Source organism: Natrix helvetica (genome assembly GCF_964273705.1).
Source record: "Natrix helvetica genome assembly, chromosome: 15".
NCBI classification, from domain to species: Eukaryota; Metazoa; Chordata; class Lepidosauria; order Squamata; family Natricidae; genus Natrix; species Natrix helvetica.
The window spans coordinates 10,855,620-10,874,904 of NC_138565.1; the positions used below are offsets into that span (position 1 = coordinate 10,855,620).

A 19,285-nucleotide genomic window follows, 5' to 3' on the forward strand; every position below is an offset into this window, starting at 1 on the left:
AGGAAGAGATTCTCCTGCAGGAGGAATGAGGCCCCTCAAAGGTCTTCCTTGCTGTGATCTCGCCCTTGCTCATCAGCACCACTGGCTGGAGGGACTGCCTTCCTCGATGCCCAGCTGCCCATTGGCAGTTCCAGCAAGAGCCCCCCTCCTGGCAGTCTGCAAGGGCACAGAGGGGGTGGGGGTGGGGGTAGGGGCTAAATAAATGATTTTTTTTCTTGGCTGTCTCTTTGGGGACTTGGGCTCAAAACCAAGGGAATTGTGTCGGTTGTTTTAAGCAAGAAAAGAACTTTGCCTGTTCTATAACCAAGATGGATGGCTTCTCTTGAATGGAGCTTGAATGTTCCTCACGGACCATGGAAGGGGTGCCAAAGAGGATGGCCTTGTTCCCTCCCCAGCCTCACCCACCTTCTTGCCCCTGAAGGCTAAGGCCGACGGAAAGGCTCAGCCATGGAAGGAGGAAGGCTAGCATCGTTTGCTCTGCTCTACAGGAGAAAAGAGCAGTGTTCTCTGGGCATGCGCAGAGTGACTTGCAGAGGCTCATTCCTGCCTGCCTGCTACCTTGGATGCAGTTGTCTCAGGTGGTATGAAGATTCCTGCACTGGCAGGGGCTGGACCTCAGGGGCCCTCAGGGGCCCTTTCCCACCCTATCCTGCTGGGACTGAAATCTCTCTGGCAACGGAGTCCCTTCACTTGCCAGTCCCCTGCTGAGAAGAATCACCATCGACTCTATAACCAATATCTTCTGTTATACAATAAGGCCTGGGTGCAATCAGCTTTAATCAGTCCTGTAAATTGATCCAATAAAGCTGGTTAAAAGCAAGAGGCCAACATTGGCTAAGCCCAATTTTCTTCAAATCCCAGAACTGAAAGCAGGCAGATCTCTTGGGCCTTTGGGTTGTGACGCTCTTCAATGCTTGAGCCAGGAATGAGGGGCCAGATGCGTGGGACGGGACCGATAAAAAGAACCTGGGGTGAGACCCGATCAATGCTGGGGGGAGGGGAACAATGACTTCCCCCTGATCTGAGCCCCATATTTCTACGGATGCAGCTCCTGCCTCACACTTTGCTTGTGGTCAGAGTCAAACCTCAGATACCGTGTGGTCATGGTCCCTGTTCATGGTTTTTCTTAGGCAAATGTAGGATTTTACATTTGGCTTTAGTGAATTTCATCTTGTTAGTTTCAGCTGATGGTTTCAACTTATCAAGATGCCCTTGAATCCCCCAAGGGTCTCTCAGGATCACTACCAGGTGATCCTGGATCTGCAAAGATCATCTTGAAGGAGAAAATCCCCACAGTTCATTCATTGTTTTCTTCTGAGTCAATCCTGACTCCTGCAGGTTCAAATCCTGTCACTTTATTGGCAATTTTTTCAGAAGTGGTTTGCCAATCCCATCACCCAGGTTGGCTTCCATGCCTAATCCCATCCATCCATACATACATCTGTCCAACCATCGATCCATCCATCCATCCTTCCATCCATCCTTCCATCGATCCATCCATCCATCCTTCCATCCATCCTTCCATCCATCCATCCATCCATCTAACCATCCTTCCATCCATCCACCCATCCATCTAACCATCCATCCATCCATCCATCCTTCCATCCATCCTTCCAATCCATCCTTCCATCCATCCTTCCATCCATCCATCCATCCATCCATTTATCCTTCCATTCATCCATCCATCCAACCATCCATCCAACCATCCATCCTTCCATCCATCCATCCTTCCTTTTATTCTTCCATCCATTCTTCCATCCATCCATCCATCCTTCCACCCATCCGTCCGTCCGTCCATCCAACCATCCATCCATCCTTCCATCCCATCCATCCATCCATCTAACCATCCATCCTTCCATCCATCCATCTAACCATCCATCCTTCCATCCATCCTTCCATCCATCCATCTAACCATCCATCCATCCATCCTTCCTTTCATCCATCCATCCATCCATCCATCCGTCCAACCACCATCCTTCTATCCATCCTTCCATCCATCCATCCATCCATCCATCCTTCCATCCATCCTTCCATCCATCCTTCCATCCATCCATCCTTCCATCCATCCTTCCGTCCGTCCGTCCAACCACCATCCTTCCATCCATCCTTCCATCCATCCATCCATCCATCCATCCATCTGTCCAACCATCCATCCTTCCATTCATCCTTCTATCCATCCTTCCATCGATCCATCCATCCATCCTTCCATCCATCCTTCCATCCATCCATCCATCCATCCATCTAACCATCCTTCCATCCATCCTTCCATCCATCCACCCATCCATCTAACCATCCATCCATCCATCCATCCTTCCATCCATCCTTCCATCCATCCTTCCATCCATCCATCCTTCCATCCATCCTTCCATCCATCCATCCATCCATTTATCCTTCCATTCATCCATCCATCCAACCATCCATCCTTCCATCCATCCATCCTTGCTTTTATTCTTCCATCCATTCTTCCATCCATCCATCCATCCTTCCACCCATCCGTCCGTCCATCCATCCATCCATCCATCCATCCATCCATCCTTCCATCCTTCCATGCTTCCTTCCATCCATCCATCCAAACCTTGTGGGCCTTCCTGATGAGATCCCTGCAAGTGTTTGAACCATTGCCAGAAGCCCTCGGTTGCCTTTGCTTTGCTCAGGGCGTTGAATTGGAAGCAAAAAGCCACAGATATTGCCCTAGGCACCTGGCAGGTGTCTTTGCACCACACACACGTGCGCGCGCACACACACGCACACACACACGCACACACACAGTGTAAATCTGGCCTCTGCCTGAAGGGGAAGCGAAAAGAACCCAGACAAATATTTGCTTTTCCTTCTGACCGGGATATCTGGGGAGGCCCCAGAGGCAGCATCTCTCCCAGGGCTAAACTGCTTTTAAGACTCCCAAAAGTGAGGGGGGGAAACCCTTAAGTTCTCCAGATCTTCATGGGAGGCCCAGCTGGAGATTTACCTGGCGTCAGAGAGCATTAAACTCCGGGCGAGGGTTTGAGTGACGTGGTTGGGTAGCTGCTTTCCTGCCACAAAAGAGGATTCACCAAATGCCCTTCCGAGATAAAATAACATCTCCTGCAAGTATATGAAATGACAAGGTCTGTGAGGGGCATGCATAAGCCCACCAGCACGCCCACCGTCCCTGTCCTAATCTTTCTTTTTATTCGTATCCATTTCATGTATTCAAAGTCATGTTTATACTTATATATGTTATCTAATACATGCTTGACAAAATAAATAAATAAAATAAAATAAATAGCTGGGGGTGGAGGTGTTTCCGATCGGCCTGTTTTCAGATAGGAGTGTCCCTTTGTGGGGTGTCTGCCACAGCCAGCACCCCTGCTCGCCCCTTCCCTGCAGAGAGAGCTTTGGAGAAGCCCATCCCTTCCTCCTCATTGCTTTCCCAGATCTCCTGGGGTGGAAAGAAGAGAAATTAGTTTCTGTTTTTCTTAGAGGGTTCAGGAATGTCAGGAACTTTGGCCCTGCGATTTTTCAAAAAATATTTATATTAAATGTTTTAACTACAATAATAACAAAGAATAATAAGTGCAAGAAAGAGAAAAAAGTAAAAAAACCACTAAAAAAGCAATTTGCCCCCCTTATTAGGACAAGCATAAAAATTCTCACTATCTCTTCACCTCCACTGAGTTACAAATGTGAAACTGTTCATCCTATAAACTCTTATCCCACAACTCTGACTTAAAGGCCAGCCCAATCCGAAACATATCTTCCAGTCTGGGTGATGTAACTCACCATTCCGTCTCTCAATTCCCATTAATAAGCACATTCAATACCCAACAGCTTTTCCAATCCAGAAATGATTCCCCTCAAATAGTAACATATCCCATTTTAACTCTGATTATATAAGCCATCTTTAGGTTCTTTTTTTAGAATAGAATAGAATAGAATAGAATAGAATAGAATAGAATAGAACAGAACAGAACAGAACAGAACAGAATAGAATTATTAGAGAATAGAATAGAACAGAACAATAGAATAGAATAGAATTATTAGAGATAGAATAGAATAGAATAGAATAGAACAATAGAATAGAATAGAATTATTAGAGATAGAATAGAATAGAATAGAAGTATTAGAGAATAGAACAGAACAGAATAGAATAGAATTATTAGAGAATAGAATAGAACAGAACAATAGAATAGAATAGAATTATTAGAGATAGAATAGAATAGAATACAACAGAATAGAATTATTAGAGAATAGAATGGAATAGAATAGAATAGAACAACAGAATAGAATTATTAGAGAATAGAATGGAATAGAATGGAATAGAATAGAATAGAATTATTAGAGAATAGAATAGAATAGAACAGAACAGAATAGAATAGAATTATTAGAGAATAGAATAGAACAGAACAGAATAGAATAGAATTATTAGAGAGTAGAATAGAATAGAATTATTTATTGTCCAAGTGTGATTGGACACACAAGGAATTTGTCTGGTGCAGAAGCTCTCAGTGTACATAAAGAAAAATAAAATAGAATTTGTTCAGATAGTCTCAACTTATAACCAGGGACTGCCTCACTCAACGATTGCAATCCTGGCTCTCTCTCTCTGTTGCCGCCACTAAGTGACTGCAGTGTGCAGGTCATTAAGTGGATGGAGCAGAAGGACTTCGGAACGGAACTTGGATCTTTGTGAGCCAAATGTCTTTTCTCCAGCCTAGCCTGCAGTTTCCCTCCTGCCTGCTGCTCAGACCCCCCACCCCAGGCGAAATCCACCCATCAGGCAGCCCCTTTGCCCCCAAGAAATCCCCCCACGTGGGCCTTTTTCGCTCAGCCTCCTTGACAGCAGAAATGATGCCCAACAGATTGATTTCATTCCACGCAGGATGGAGTCTTTCGCTCCCAATGAGGCTGGGTGAAAAAAAAACCCTCCAAAAATCCAAGTGGGAAATCCTGGTTGGATTTTGGGATGGTCATTTTTCAGTCAAGCCAGAGGGAGTCATCTGGGCATGGAGCAGTGGCTTGTGGCCTTCCCTGTGGTTTCCCCACTGACTTGTTGGAGAAGCCAGCAGGCAAGATTGCACAGGGGGAGGGGCGCTTGGTAACCCACAGCAAGTGCATGGGAATCACGTGACCATAGGGCTGTTAATAACGGTCATAAATTTGGTCTGTCATAAATCCCCCTCGTTCAGCATTGACTTTGATCAGTAGCTGAACAAATGGTCCTTAAATGAGGACTACAATCTTGCTCTCCCTGTGGCCAGAACATCAGAGATTAAAATCCAGGAAAAGCTCCCTTAGTCAATGGAAGACTTTGAACAATTTCAGTTCAGAAATTGGAAAGCTACAAAGAACCAACGGAGGAGCTGGCATCTGAGTCTGGCGAAAGCTGGGCAGTGTGGAAATCATTGAATAAACTGTGCATGAGTACAAGACACAGAGACACTCTGAACAAATGAGGCTATCCAGTGGCTTCTGTTCTTTGTGATTGTGGTGAGATGCAGACAACAACACATGTGTATACCTGCCCTTTGTGTCCTGATCAGTGTACTCTTAAGAACCTCATGGCAGTGTAATAGAACACAATTAATGTTGCTAGTTTCTGGACAAGATCTGTTTAACTTGTACCAATTTTCATCTGATATTTTATATTTTAAATTTTATGTCATATAGCATGCCTTATTTTAATTGTGATGCTTCTGACACAAATAAACAAACATGAGCCACGGTGGTGCAGTGGTTAGAGTGCAGTACTGCAGACTACCTCTGCTGACTGCCTGCAATTTGGCAGTTCGAATCTCACCAGGTTCAAGGTTGATGCAGCCTTCCATCCTTCCAAGGTGGGTAAAATGAGGATTCAGATTGTTAGGAGAAAGAGGCTGACTGTGTAAACCGCTTACAGAGGGCTGGAAAGCACTGTAGCAATAGCAATAGCACTCACACTTATATATCGCTTTACAGCCCTCTCTAAGTTTACAGAGTCAGCCTTTTGCCCCCAACACTCTGGGTCCTCATTTTACCCACCGCGGAAGGATGGAAGGCCGAGTCAACCTTGAACCTGGTGAGATTCGAACTGCCAAATTGCAGTCAGCCGGCAGTCAGCAGAAGGAGCCTGCAGTACTGCACTCTAACCACTGGACCACCACGGTTCTTAAAGTGGCGTATAAGTGTAAGTGCTTTTGCTATTGCTGTCTTGCTCATTAATTCATTTTAAAAATGTTTATTTATTTAGCAAATGTATATGTCAGAACTGCCCTCCTGAGCTGTCAGCCTTGCTCTGATAGATGCCAGCCTGCCATTGACCATGGGGGGGGGGGGGACTGCTGGAAAGGGGGACACCAAAACTACTCATTGTGCCTTTCTGAGACATGAGCTCGTGGTCCCAAGGCCAGAGACCTGGAAGGGGAATGTAATGGCTCACCATCTAGCCCGCCAATGCAGGGACTGTTACCAAAATAATTCCTTTGAATCTAACTGGACAATAGGGAGATAACAGAGGGTGAGGAACAGGAAAAGCAAAGTGCAAAACTTTTGTTCTGGCTGTACGGAACCTCTTGGCTTTTAGTAAAAGCATAGCTTTCACTCCAATGGAGTCGAGGGTCTCTCTTTCCTAAGAACCCAAGTCAGGGCAGGTGTGACAGCCCAACTCACTTGCCTTTCTCCAGGCGGCTTTCAGAAATACAACTCCAAATTCAAAATCCAATAACTCACCCCCACCCCGAGGATGACAATCAAACCAACCACTCGAAGGGCTCCATACTGCTTCGGGGCCCCACGGCCCCACAGCCCCACAGCAGGAAGTGGGAGGGGTCTGCCTGCCACACAGAGTGCATATTAACCTGTTACATAAGGTTGGATCCTGGCCAGCAGCTGGGCTGCCCCAGAGAGTTGTTGCAACCCGTTTCTTGCTTCTTCCTACCCTCTTTTCTCTGAGGCTTCATCTCCTTTTCCCCTTCAACAACCTCCCTGCAAGGCAGGCTGGGCAGAGTCAGAGAAAGAGAGGCCAGGCAAAAGTCATTCATGGCAAAGGGTCACACATTCACACACGGGGGTCTCCCATTCCTGCAGGTCCCCCAGGGGCAGCTGGGCTTTTCGTGGACAAGTCTTTGGCCCCAAGAGGAGCTGCAATTCCCCGGATGGGCGGCCCTTGTATCCCCCTTGCAGTCCCAGCAGCCAAAGCAGCACTTCCTCTTCCTCTGCCTGGTCCCCCCCTCATAGCGGGCCTCCCCAGATCTAATAGCAGGCTGTGGCTGACACCCCCCTCCCCGATCTTTGCCTTCCCTGCCTTCTCCCTGCCAGCGGACCCCTCCCTCAACCACAGACCCCTCCCTCAACCACAGCAAAGCTCCAGCCTTCCCTTGGCCTGCGAAGCTGAATGGCTACTAAAAACAATCCGTTTCCAACCGCAAAGTGCAATAGAGGCGGCATAATCTCTATTAATATTAGTTACAGCTATCGATTTCCACTTAAGGGGATTGATTTTCACTGCTGGGGCTGCATTAATGAGTCTCTGCTGAAGACACGGGGGGCGGGGCTGACGGTGGTTGAGTGGCTTGGAGCAGACTCAAGGCCTCCAAGCAGGACGAGGTCAGTCAGTGAAAAGCAGGAAGGATTTGGATTGCTATCAGGAGAAAAGCCAGAAATCACACACACACACACACACACACACACACACACACACAGATCACGCCTCACCAGTTTGCAAAAGAAATCCCTTCCTTGCAGCTGGAATTTTTTTGCAACATCTTATGGGGCTACTGATTGTTGTAGTTTCTCCATATTTAAAATAAAAGCATTTTTTTCCTTTCTTGTATCTATGTTTATTTTCCTATTCAATTGTGAATTCAATTTTTTTCCCCTTTCACCAACGCTTGCATTAGAAGAAACTATATTATTTGTTTGTTGAGATAATAACCTACGGCCCGTTTTTCACTACAAAAACTGTGCTCAAGTTGACTAGAGACTTAAAGAAAGAGTCTTTACACATTCATGAGATAAACAATTGCTGTAGCTGTGATTTCTGTACTGAGCAGGGGTTGGACTAGATGACCCACAAGTTCCCACCTGATATTTCCATGCCACATTTTCTTCATCTTCCTCCCCCTCCCCCTCCCCCTCTTCTTCTTCTTCTTCTTCTTCTTCTTCTTCTTCTTCTTCTTCTTCTTCTTCTTCTTCTTCTTCTTCTTCTTCTTCTTCTTCTTCTTCTTCTTCTTCTTCTTCTTCCCCTCCTCCTCCTCTGTTCACAATTCACATTCTCTGCCTCTTCCTTGAAGGGCCATAACATTTAATAGATATTATCCCATTCTGTACTTCTTCATTTTAAAACCTTCTCTCCCCCCACGCCTCCAGGTGTCATTGGGAGACCCAAAATGACGCCTGGTGATGAGGTGGCTGAAGGTATCTCAGATGATTGTGAAGGAGCATGAAGTGGATTATTCTTATGTAATAAAGGCCTTTTGCACATAGTTTGTTAAGATGATCTTCTGGAATAATAGCTCCATCAAATAATTATTGACCAATAACTGTTAAATTACTGATGCCAGTTTGCCCGTCAGTCTAAATATTCCTGCCAAGATGTTACCAGGCTCCATAGCCTTGCCATATTCCCATGTTTTAATTGTTTGCATTATTTTTTGCTACATATAAAAATGTATATATGTCAAAGAAGTACTATTTTATTTATTTCACTTTGACCGAGGTGCCGCCCATTTCCAGGCTGGCTCTGGTTATACAGAGATCAATTTAAATTAGAGTGATTGTGAACGAGTGGAAAACAGCCACAGGCAGCAGCCAAACATGGGGGGACAAATTAGAATCACTTCACGGTCATATTAAATAATCCCTTTGTCTCAAGAAATCTTTTGATGCACTTTGAAGTGCTCTTCACAGATGAAAGAATTTACCATTCTTGTTTCTGAGCTCCCGCCAGAGTTTATATTTTAGAAAGCTGCAAAACTGATATTAATGAATGTTAATGTCTCTGTTGCTCTCTTTCTCCAACTGCCAGCTGCTTACTGTTAGGAGTATAATTCTACTCTTCTCTGTAATGTATTGTGACGGCTCTTGGCAGGGCTTATCATGTTTAACAGAGTTGGAAGGGACCTTGTAGGTCACCTAGTCCAACCCTCACCCACCCACCCACCCACCCACCCACCCAAGGAGACCCTACACCATTTCTGACAGAGGGCAGCCCAGTCTCTTCTTGGAAGCTCCCACAACTTCCAAAGGCAACTTCTGTTCCATGGGTGCATTGTTCTCCCTGTCAGGAAATTCCCTCTTATTTCCAGGTTGAATCTCTCCTTGATCAGTTCTCCTTGTATGGCCTTCAGGTGCTTTGGAAAACAGCTTGACCCCCTCCTCTCTGTGGCAGCCCCTCCAATATTGGAATAAATCGTGTTTAGGGGCTCCAAAGAAGAAAAACCCACAGAGGCATTGAACCCAAAGGAAAAGGGAGATCTGCAGGCGCTCAGGACAGCCACATCTCTTAGCAAGGCCGGCTAAAGAATCACAGGTGACAGACTCTGCTTTATCAGTTCAAAGCGGCATGTTCAGCTGTGCCCACCCGGGTGTGATTTGCCACACAACATCTGCCAACCCAGCTGCAGCCTCCTTCACCACCAGCTGCAATGTCCAGGCTATCTTAAAGGTGGCCTCAAGCAGGGGCACTGCCATAATCTGATTGAGAGGCAACCAGGGCCCTGGGCTCTGTAGGGGCATTTACTGCAGGTGACTGGCATTGGGCAAAAAGTCCCAGTTTTGGCGGATGAAACCTTTGCTTTTTCACCTGGAGTCAATAACGGAGCAGGTGTCCCAATATCAGGATTTGAGTTTGTTTTGGCCCACCCAGTTCCTTCAGCTCACAGGTGTCAAGCTCGCCGTGTCACGCTGATGTCATGTGATGTATTGCGGCTTTTTCACCTTTGTGGAGCTGGGGTGGGCGTGGCCTGTGCATGAGGCATTCCAGCCCTTGGGCCACCAGTTTGACACCCCTAGTAACTGGTGGGCCCAGGATTCCAGCCTGGCCCAGGTCCATATTGAGAATTAGCCCAGTGATACCTTTTTTCAAATCAAAATTAATTTCATCCAGTGGTTTGACGTGGAGTTTTAAATTGCAGACTAGAGGAACCATTTGATTCTGAGGACACAGAGAAACCTCCAGGTGCTTCAAGGACCCTCCAAAAGGATGCAAATGACCAGCAAGGCGTATAAATCCTTCCATTCCCCACCATCCAGTCAGAACTGAAGAAGCTTCTTGGATGAGAAGCGAAACGTCAGAAAGTCCAGTTGCCTCCTGAAAAAGCACCTTTGGGACAACCATGACCTGGAGGACTGAGGACTATGAGACTATGACTGCAGAGTCATGAGCTTTGTCGCATTCTCAGTTCCAACTCTGCGCTACTTGTGATTCATATTTCCACCAACTTGCAAGGATGTTTGTTGTGCCTCTGAGCAATTCTCACCTGGATTTGGTTTCAGGTCCACAGATGGATCCTACGAGGAACAGGAAGCTCCTTGCCAAAGAAGCTCCAGCAGATTCTTTGCATACCTCTCTGGGTAGACACAAGCAGAAACAAGAAGCCTATGGGAGATTGTGCAATGCTAAATAACATGCTGAACATCTGGGATAAATACAGCAAAAGAATCCATCTTAAATCTCTCCCTTCTTGGCACATCATTTTTGTAAATAAGAAATTCATTCAGCAGAGAACAATTGATGTAGATGGCAAACTCCAAATGCCCTGAAACTCTTATCTAATAAAAGTATCAGTTCATTTGCCCAGCTTCAATACCTCCAAATACACAACTTAGTTATCAAAGAGTTTCGACTGAGCATCTTCCAACATTGGAAGATTTGTTGTCCCTATTTAGAGATTGCTGGTAAAGAATGACTCAAAAACCGAGCAGGTGAAAAACTGGATGATTAAAAGGAGGTAGAACTTGAATAGACCACTGGAGATGCCACCATGGGAATTTCAACAGAAGAACATTAAATTTACTCCCAACCTTATACGCAAAGAAAACTGATATAAGAAGTATTATTGTTGGCTTGACTGCCAAAATGGATGAGTCATTTTCAGGAGATAGTGGAAATATAATCGGCAGAGCAGATCTTTTCATAAATGCTGCCGACAATGCTCAATTATGATGAAAATTTGTTCAAAATAGCATGAAAGTAATATCAACGGTTGGAGTCCCATTTCAACCTATTCAATTGACCATATGCCCTCTCAAAATGTACTGAATTAGTTTGTGATACGTTGCAAGGATATTAGCAATGGTGCTTAAGACTTATATACTGCTTCACAGTGTGTTACAGTCCTCTCTAAGCGGTTTACAGAGTCAGCCTCTTGCCCCTAACAATCTGGGTCCTCATTCCACCTACCTCAGAAGGACGGAAGGCTGAGTCAACCTTGAGCCTGGTGAGATTCGAACTGCCAAAGCGCAGGCAGCTGGCAGTCAGCAGAAGGAGCACGCAGTACTGCACTCTGACCACTGTGCCACTGTGGCTGATATTAGAGACTTCTTGTGAAATAATATGGAAGAAATGCCCCCGGGAGGAGGGATTCTCTTCTGCCAGTCTCAACTCCCTCAACGGCATCTTTTGGGAGATCTTGCAGGATAGGCCCACCCAACCGTCATAGTATGAAAGGGACCGCCGCCTATGGCACAGTTGGATGGGTGGGTGGGTGGGAGGTAAGTTTCACTGGGGAGGGTAACTCTGGATGCTGAGTCCTCCCCCTCAATTTCCCAGGAAAGAGGAGCGGACATGGAAGAAAAGGCCACAACATCCCATCTCCCAGGTGTCAGCCTGAGGTTCTCTTCATCAGGGCCAGCAACCCTGAGAGGTTTCCAGGCAGAGCATCCCAGGGGATCAGATGGCTGCAGGAGGACAGACGGAAAATGGACACTGCCCTGGGTTTGAGGGCCAGGTGACCCTTACAGCAGCTGGCATATTGCAGCCTAGCTTCAAGGCATCTTGTTAGGTGGAGATGGCGATGTGGCCCATTTACAGGTGTTTGTGTGTGAAAAAGTGAGAGCTCTGATCAAAGGACTACCTTTCCAAGATGGCCTTGCCCTCAGCAGCCTCAGTGAAACGCTCTCTGATATTGTATCTTATGAATTTAGGATGAATGTATTTTTATAATCATGATTTATCACTCATAGCTTTATGTGCAATGGGAGCTTATGCACCGAAGACAAATTCCTTGTGTGTCCAATCACACTTGGCCAATAAAGGATTCTGTTCTGTTCCTGTTCTACTCTACTCTCTTCTATTCTCATATTGAGCAAAGGAGGGGGAGTTCTGAACCTGCCAGCCAGCAGGTCTCCCTCCTGCCCCACATATGCTGCACAAAGAGGCCTCTGTGGGGAAGACCCACCGGTGTGCCAGGAGGGGCCTCCCCCATTCCCCAGATTTGCACCTTGGCCTGGTGATGACATTCAGCAGCGAGAAAGGGCGGCCAACTAGGATCAACCTGAGCGCTCATGACTTTTTGACCATCAGCAATACAAAGCCAGACATTTTGGAGAAAAAGAAAACATGCGACTTCTGTTTTGGAAAGTATGGGGAATCTAGAAAAGACACGGAGTCTCTGCTGCTGTAGGACCCATCCTTCCCGATCTTGCTGCGCTCCCTTGCAGCTCTTGCAACTCAGAAGCTGACATGGGGCACCTTCTGGGGATGGGTACAAAAGAAATTATTTCCCCCCAGCAATTTCCCAAGATTGGTTTTATTGCGTGATTGAAATATTGTTGATGCTTTTTAAACATGGTTTCTTCTCGTTTTTATCTGGATTGTTCACCACCGTGAGATCTATTTATAGTTTGGCATATAGAAATGTTAATAAATAATTCCTACAGTTCTCCCTCTAACAAAAATGGTTTCTTGTGCAGAGGCAATTTCTCAGAGAGAATTCTCCCACCGAAGGAAACCTCCGTGCTCGGTTGCGGAATCAACCTCCCCATTTGAGGCAATCCAGGAAGATGCTGAGCTCAGCTCTTCTGCGATGGGGAGGGCAGGGACCCCCACCTGAGCCCGCCCTCCCTAGGCTCCCTTTCTCAAGGGCTCCTGGCCAGGCAGAATGGAAGCCAAGTCTGGGGTGGCGCAGAAGCTGAAGGAGTAGCAGCAGGAGTCCTGTGGGAAGCACCAGGAATTCTTTGGGACTGCCTTTCCAGGGCTTCCTCGTGTGTGTGTGTGTGTGTGTGTGTGTAGTTGTGCAGAGTTCCACAAGGTTCTGTGAATGTGAGTGCAGGTAGAGACTGAAATGCCGGTCTTGCAGGTGTGAGGAAGCAGCACCAACATTTTTCTCTCAGGAAGATAAAGGGGGCCTTGGCTTTTGAGAGCCCAGCTGAAGCTGCCAGAGGAGGGACCGTGGAGGAGTTGAAGCCAAGTCCCCCCCCACCACCTCTGAGGAGCTCCTGCCCAAGAGAAGGGGGAAGCAGAGCCCTTGGCTGAGATGAAGACCCTTCCCTGGGTCTGCCTTGCAAGGGGGGGGGGAGGGCAAAGCCTTACCAGGAATTCCTCCAAGGAAACCAAAGAACATTTCGGCCACTGGGTTTGGGGGTGGGTGGGGGAGGGGTTTTTGGAGGCCCAGGGCTTCTTCTAAATGGAGGGAGGGAGGAAGGAAGGAAGTGGGTGAGCCTGCAGTAAAAGTCCTGGCATCTTCTGAAGACCTTTGCGGGAGGCCATAGAGGCTCTGCTGAGTCCACGCCTTCTTGGCCATCTGCCAGGAAAGACGCTGGCCAGCTGGGTTTCTGGGGTGCCACCCCCCCCCCAGTTCTCTTTTCTCCTGGGCCACCAGACCTCCTTTAGATGGGAGTTTGCCACCCATTTCCCAGGAGGTCGGTGAGCAGAGTCGCCCTGAGGAAGTCTGGGAACAGCAGGGGGCAACTGGTGAAGGGGCCACCCAGCCTGGCAGGTAGCAGCCCTTGGAAAGGGCAGGGCAGAAAGCAGGGATGAAAGAGACCCCGGCTTCTCCCTCCTCCCTTGCCAGGCGAGGCCTTTGGCACCAGGGGTGCCTCCCTTGGGTGAGCAGCAGTGACCCCGTGAGGCCAGAGGGTGCAAGAGTGCAGCTGTGCAAACGGAGGAGAGGGAATCAATCGCCTGCTTGACTGGCTGGCTGAGGGTGGCAGCTTTTGCAAAAGGGAGAGCGGGCGAAGCCCAACAGCCACCCTGGGGGAGCACAGGAGGGTCTCCGGGGTCTTGCGTAGGCCGGCAGAATGGCTCCAGTCCTGAAGAAGCATCGGCCACATCTTGCCTGGGGAACCCAGAGCAGATTCTGTCTGGTGGGGGGCAGGGGAGACGGGGGGAGCCCTCCTGCTGCCAGCTCTCCAGCCCAGCCCAGAGTCTGTCAGTGCTGTTCCAGGAGACGGGAAAGGAGCAGCACCGGGAATGACCAGAAATGAGGTTTTGGTGAGCATCGGGAAGAATCTGAGCAAGAGCTGTTCCCCAGGAGAGCAGATGCCTCTTGCAAACGGGGCTCTCAGGATTCCTGCACTAAATTATATGATTCGCTGCTCTCTGTCCTATAATGATCTGTAGTAGCTCAGTGGTCAGAGTGCAGAACTGCAGGCTCCTTCTGCTGACTGCCGGCTGCCTGCGCTTTGGCAGTTCGAGTCTCACCAGGCTCCAGGTTGACTCAGCTTTCCATCCTTCCGAGGTGGGTCAAAGGAGGACCCAGATTGTTGGGGCCAAGAGGTTGACTCTGTAAACCGCTTAGAGAAGGTTGCAAAACACTATGAAGCGGTATATAAGTCTAAGTGCTATTGCTATTGCTATAGTACCTAAGCCTAAGTAAATGTACATCAAGAGCCAGTTTGATACAGTGCTTAAGGCGCCAGGTTAGAAAATGTGAGCCTGGGGGTTCTAGACCTACCCTAGGCATGAAGCCAGGGGGATGACTTTGGGCCAGCCTCCCTCTCTCAGCCCTACAAGGCAGGCAATGGCGTTGTAAAATCTTGCAGTTGCCTGGAATCCAAATTGACTCAAAGACACAACGCACAATGGGGGACAGTTTATCACCTACATAGGCGGGGAGATCCCCGAGTGTAAGGTTGGAGTGACAGGAGAGGAGGCTCCGTGGCCTTTGCATGAGGGGCTTTGGAGAAGCTGAAGTCTCGGGGGGGGGGCTCCAGGAGCTTCTGGGGAAAAGGGGTGAGGGCAGATGGATGAAGAAACGTTATCACATCCGAAAACAATTTCTCTCAGGATGCTTTATTCAGACTGGCCACTTCTTACAAAACTCAGGGAAGGATGCCAATGAAGCCCCCTCCTCTGATGGCTGCCAGGGGACTAAGGAGGTCAGCGGGCGGCGGCAGCAGAATGGCCGAAGAGGCGTCCTGGCTCTTTTGCGTCTCGGAGCTCTGCTTCACAGGAGGAAGGGAAGCAGGGCCGTCCACAGGATCAGGAGGGAGCAGGCAGGGCAGGAGGGGGCTCCATTGCAAAGGTCTCTGTTGCAGCAGTGGATCCGGATCCCTGGCAGCTCCTGCTGCTGGCAGTGACGGGAGGTGGCACATCCGCTGGTCAAAAGAACCCCCAGCACCGCTGCCAAGGACAGAGGGGGACAAAGAGGGAACTCAGGGCGTCAGCCACTCTTGGGACCTGCGCTGACAGCCTCCCTGGGACTTTGGCTCCTGGATTGCAAGGCCAGCTACGGCGAAGTCCCCCTCTGGCTTGGAACCGGTAAGGAAAATGTCAGAGGAGAGCTGCTCCCGGTTTGCTTCCAGAAGGCGCAACCTTCTACTGGGGGGCCTCCTTCGCTACAAAACAGGCAGGGCATCGGGGGGGGGGGAGCAGCTGTGCCCTTCCTGAAGCTGCAGAGACCAAAGTGGCACCACTGACCCACTTTCCCCCCAACTGCAGATCAGGAGGCTCTTCCAGCCCTTTGGGCTGCCCACCATCGAGTCCCCAAACAGGGGGAGGCCAGGGTCAGGGGGCTCGCCTGCATCAGGAGGCCTGGGCTGTCCTCTCTGCCTCTCCCTGCCCGTACGCGCAGCCCGTGGGGGTCTCTCAGGACAGCCGGCCCTTTCCCCACCTTGAGGGGTCGGCAGGGAATTCTCTCTGTATCAAGGGCGAATTTGGACTGCAGCTCTTGCCCTGCCCACCCCTGCCCTGTCTCCCACCTCTGCTCCTGCTGCCCTGATGAGTGCCGGATGGGGGATCACCAGGGGTAGAGTGGGAAGGACCTCCGGAGAAGGTCATGCCAACAAACGCCCCAGGGAGGTTGCCTACCAGGTGGTTTCCCAGCAGGAATTGGAGGGAACTTTCTCCCTTTTGACCCAGAGAGTCAGGGGAGACATGAAAGTGGCTATTCTGTGGCCTTGAGATTTATGCCCCTAAAGAGGCTGAACCTTCCCTTCCCGTCTCCCCTGTCCGTTTGCCCAGAGCCCTGGAGGAAGCAAAGAGGAAAGCTGCCACTCACCACTTTCCATCTTGATGCAGAACCGGTGCTTGAACCCTTGGTGGGAATGGGGGCAGGTGATCACTTCTGGACTGGAGCAACCGGTGTTGACCGACCTGCTGCCCACCATCACGTTGCAACCGTAGCACTGGAGCCCAGAGGCTGAAGGGAAGATACAGTGGGGTGTGAGGGGCAGGGACCCTTTCCCGAGCCAAGCGGGGAGGGGGATTCGCTCCTGCAAGAAGGGTCCTTCCTTCTAAGCTGGCTCAGCTGTTCTAGGATGGGAGCTTGTAGAATCCATGGGCTGGAGGTCTTCTAGTCCAGGAGTCCCCAACCTTTGCTGGCTAGGGGATTCTGGGAGTTGAAATCCTCCAGGCTTAAAGTTGCCAAGATTGGAGACCCCCGTTCTAGTCGAACCCCTGCCCAACACAGGAGGCCTTATTCCATCCCAGACTAACGGCTGCCCAATCTTTTGGACTGTCCAGGGGGTTAAATGTGGCCCTGGCTGAGCCTTTGCAGATTCCTGGTTCTGCAAATGGCCATTCCATTATCTTCCCCCCACCTTTCCCGACATATGTAGCCTAGAACCGATCCCCATGGGTTGGGGGTCCGGGGCACCGTTTTGCGGTGGTTCGGCTCCTACCTCTCTGGCCGGACGCAACGTGTGTTGGCAGGGGAGCAGAGGTCGACCCTATGCCCCCTTACTTGTGGGGTGCCACAGGGGTCGGTCCTCTCGCCACTCCTGTTCAACACATACATGAAGCCGCTGGGTGAGATCATCCGTGGTTTCGGGGTGGGATATCATCTGTACGCTGATGATACTCAGCTGTACATTTCCACCCCGAACCACCCCAACGAGGCCGTCGAAGTGATGTCCCGGTGTGTGGAAGCCGTACGGATCTGGATGGATGACAACCGACTCAGGCTCAACCCTTCCAAGACGGAGTGGCTGTGGGTTCCGGCTCCCCAGTTCAACCAGATAATTCCATCTCTGGCCATTGGGGGCATTCAACTCGCCCCCGTGGAGCGGGCGTGCAATTTGGGGCGTTCTCCTAGATGCCAGGCTGTCCATGGATGAACATGTGACAGCCGTGGCCAGGGGGGCGTTCCACCAGGTTCGCCTGGTGTGCCAATTGCGCCCCCTATTGGACCGGGACGCCCTACGCACAGTCACCCATGCGCTGGTGACATCTCGCCTGGACTACTGTAACGCTCTCTACATGGGGCTTCCCTTGAAATGCACTCGGAGACTGCAGTTGGTCCAGAATGCGGCCGCGCGGGTGATTATGGGGAGTACCAAGTACTCCCATGTGGCACCTCTCCTGCGCGAGCTGCACTGGCTTCCTGTGGTCAATCGAGTGCATTTCAAGGTCTTGATTACGATCTTTAAAGCGCTCCATGGCTCAGGACCTAGTTACCTGCGGGATCGTATTCTGCCCCATACATCCCTACGACCCATCCGCTCGCACAGAGAGGGACTTCTCCAGGTGCCGTCCACCAGACAGTGCCATGGGGTGGCGCCTAGGAGCAGAGCCTTCTCTGTGGCGGGCCCAGCCCTGTGGAATGACCTCCCCCGGATATTAGGACCACTACTGACCTCCGCTCCTTCCGTGTCAAGCTCAAGACCCACCTTTTCCAAATAGCTGGCCTGGCTCAACCATAACTTCGTATCGCTCCTGATGGGTTTTTTAATTTAGTAAATTTTATTTAAGGGGATTTTAAATTGTGTTTTTAATTGTCTTTCACTTATAAGTCAACTCTCCTCCATGCACATATGTATATGTCTCTGTTCTTTTTGTATATATGTTTGTCTTATGTGTATTTTTATTCGTTTTGATTGTACGCCGCCCCGAGTCCTTCGGGAGAGGGTTGCGGCTAATCAAATAAAATAATAATAATTATTATTATTAAATATGGCTTTTGGTTGAACTGTTATTTTTAACAAATACAATTTCATTATTTTCTAAAAACCTGGCAATCAGTGCACTTCAAAAACTTGGATAGTAGATTGCAATGCTGCAGATAAATGAACTACAGTACAACTATTAATAGTGTATAAAGAAAGCTATTGAGGGAGACTTCCGGTTGTTCCTGGTGCCGATGGCAGGCTTTTTTTTGAGCCTGTCAGATCAAGAGACAGTTAGAGGTGTTTTTTTACGATCTTTAACACCTCGGACACTCGTAAATTCTTGGAATTTATGAGGGAGAGATTCAGCTGCTGGGTTGAGCCCTCGTGTACCCTCCGGAGTCCGGAGTCCGACGAGGTTTGCCCCCCTTCGCAGTTGTTGTATTCTCCTGCCTTTTTGATAACCTCTGCTAATTAGCAGAACCAGTCGCCGGGAACAGCCTTAACATCTTAACATCTTAACATCCCAAGAAGAAAGCAAGACTTTTGCAAGTATTTTAAGTTTTAATTGGGGGAAGAAAAAAAAAATCTCTTTAAAAAGAACGCTACTGCTGAGTTCGAGAGGCGTGGGCTTAGAACAAAGGATTCAAAATGGCGTTGAATTATAGCTGAAAACCTACAGAAAACGAAAGCTAATTACCTGCTGATAGCCGGGGCAGTAAAGGCGGAATGGCTGAAACAACCCTAACTATTAACAATCTTTAAGCCAGTTTACATAACCTGAACTACTTAAATGTCAAAGTTTTAATTTCGAGCAACTTAGAAAGAAACATTTGCAAGTATTAATTTACAGCTGAATACCTAAGGAAAACGAAAGTTAATTGAATGGTGACAGCTAGAGACGGCTGTAAGAATTATTAATTATGGCAACGGAACAAAAAGCCTCATCGGGTGCTACAATAAATTATCAGGATTTCAAGGACTTTATAAGGGAAGAAAATGCTTTTTTACGCAAAGAAATTAAGGAGGTTAAAGAAATGGTTCAGGATACCATTAAAAAACA

At 48.7% G+C, this 19,285-nt stretch overlaps 1 protein-coding gene across 1 annotated transcript in view; it reads right to left on the reverse strand.

Moving 5' to 3' along the window:
• Positions 1-15,183: 15,183 nt before the first annotated feature.
• LOC309399565 (uncharacterized protein) overlaps positions 15,184-19,285 on the reverse strand; it is a 10,139-nt gene continuing 6,037 nt past the window's right edge. The window contains exons 2-3 of the mRNA XM_081967509.1: positions 16,398-16,538; positions 15,184-15,520 (exon numbers count right to left, since the gene is read on the reverse strand). Of these exons, the coding sequence (XP_081823635.1) occupies positions 15,345-15,520; positions 16,398-16,538 (317 nt within the window). The 3' untranslated portion in view covers positions 15,184-15,344. The remainder of the gene's footprint in view (positions 15,521-16,397; positions 16,539-19,285) is intronic.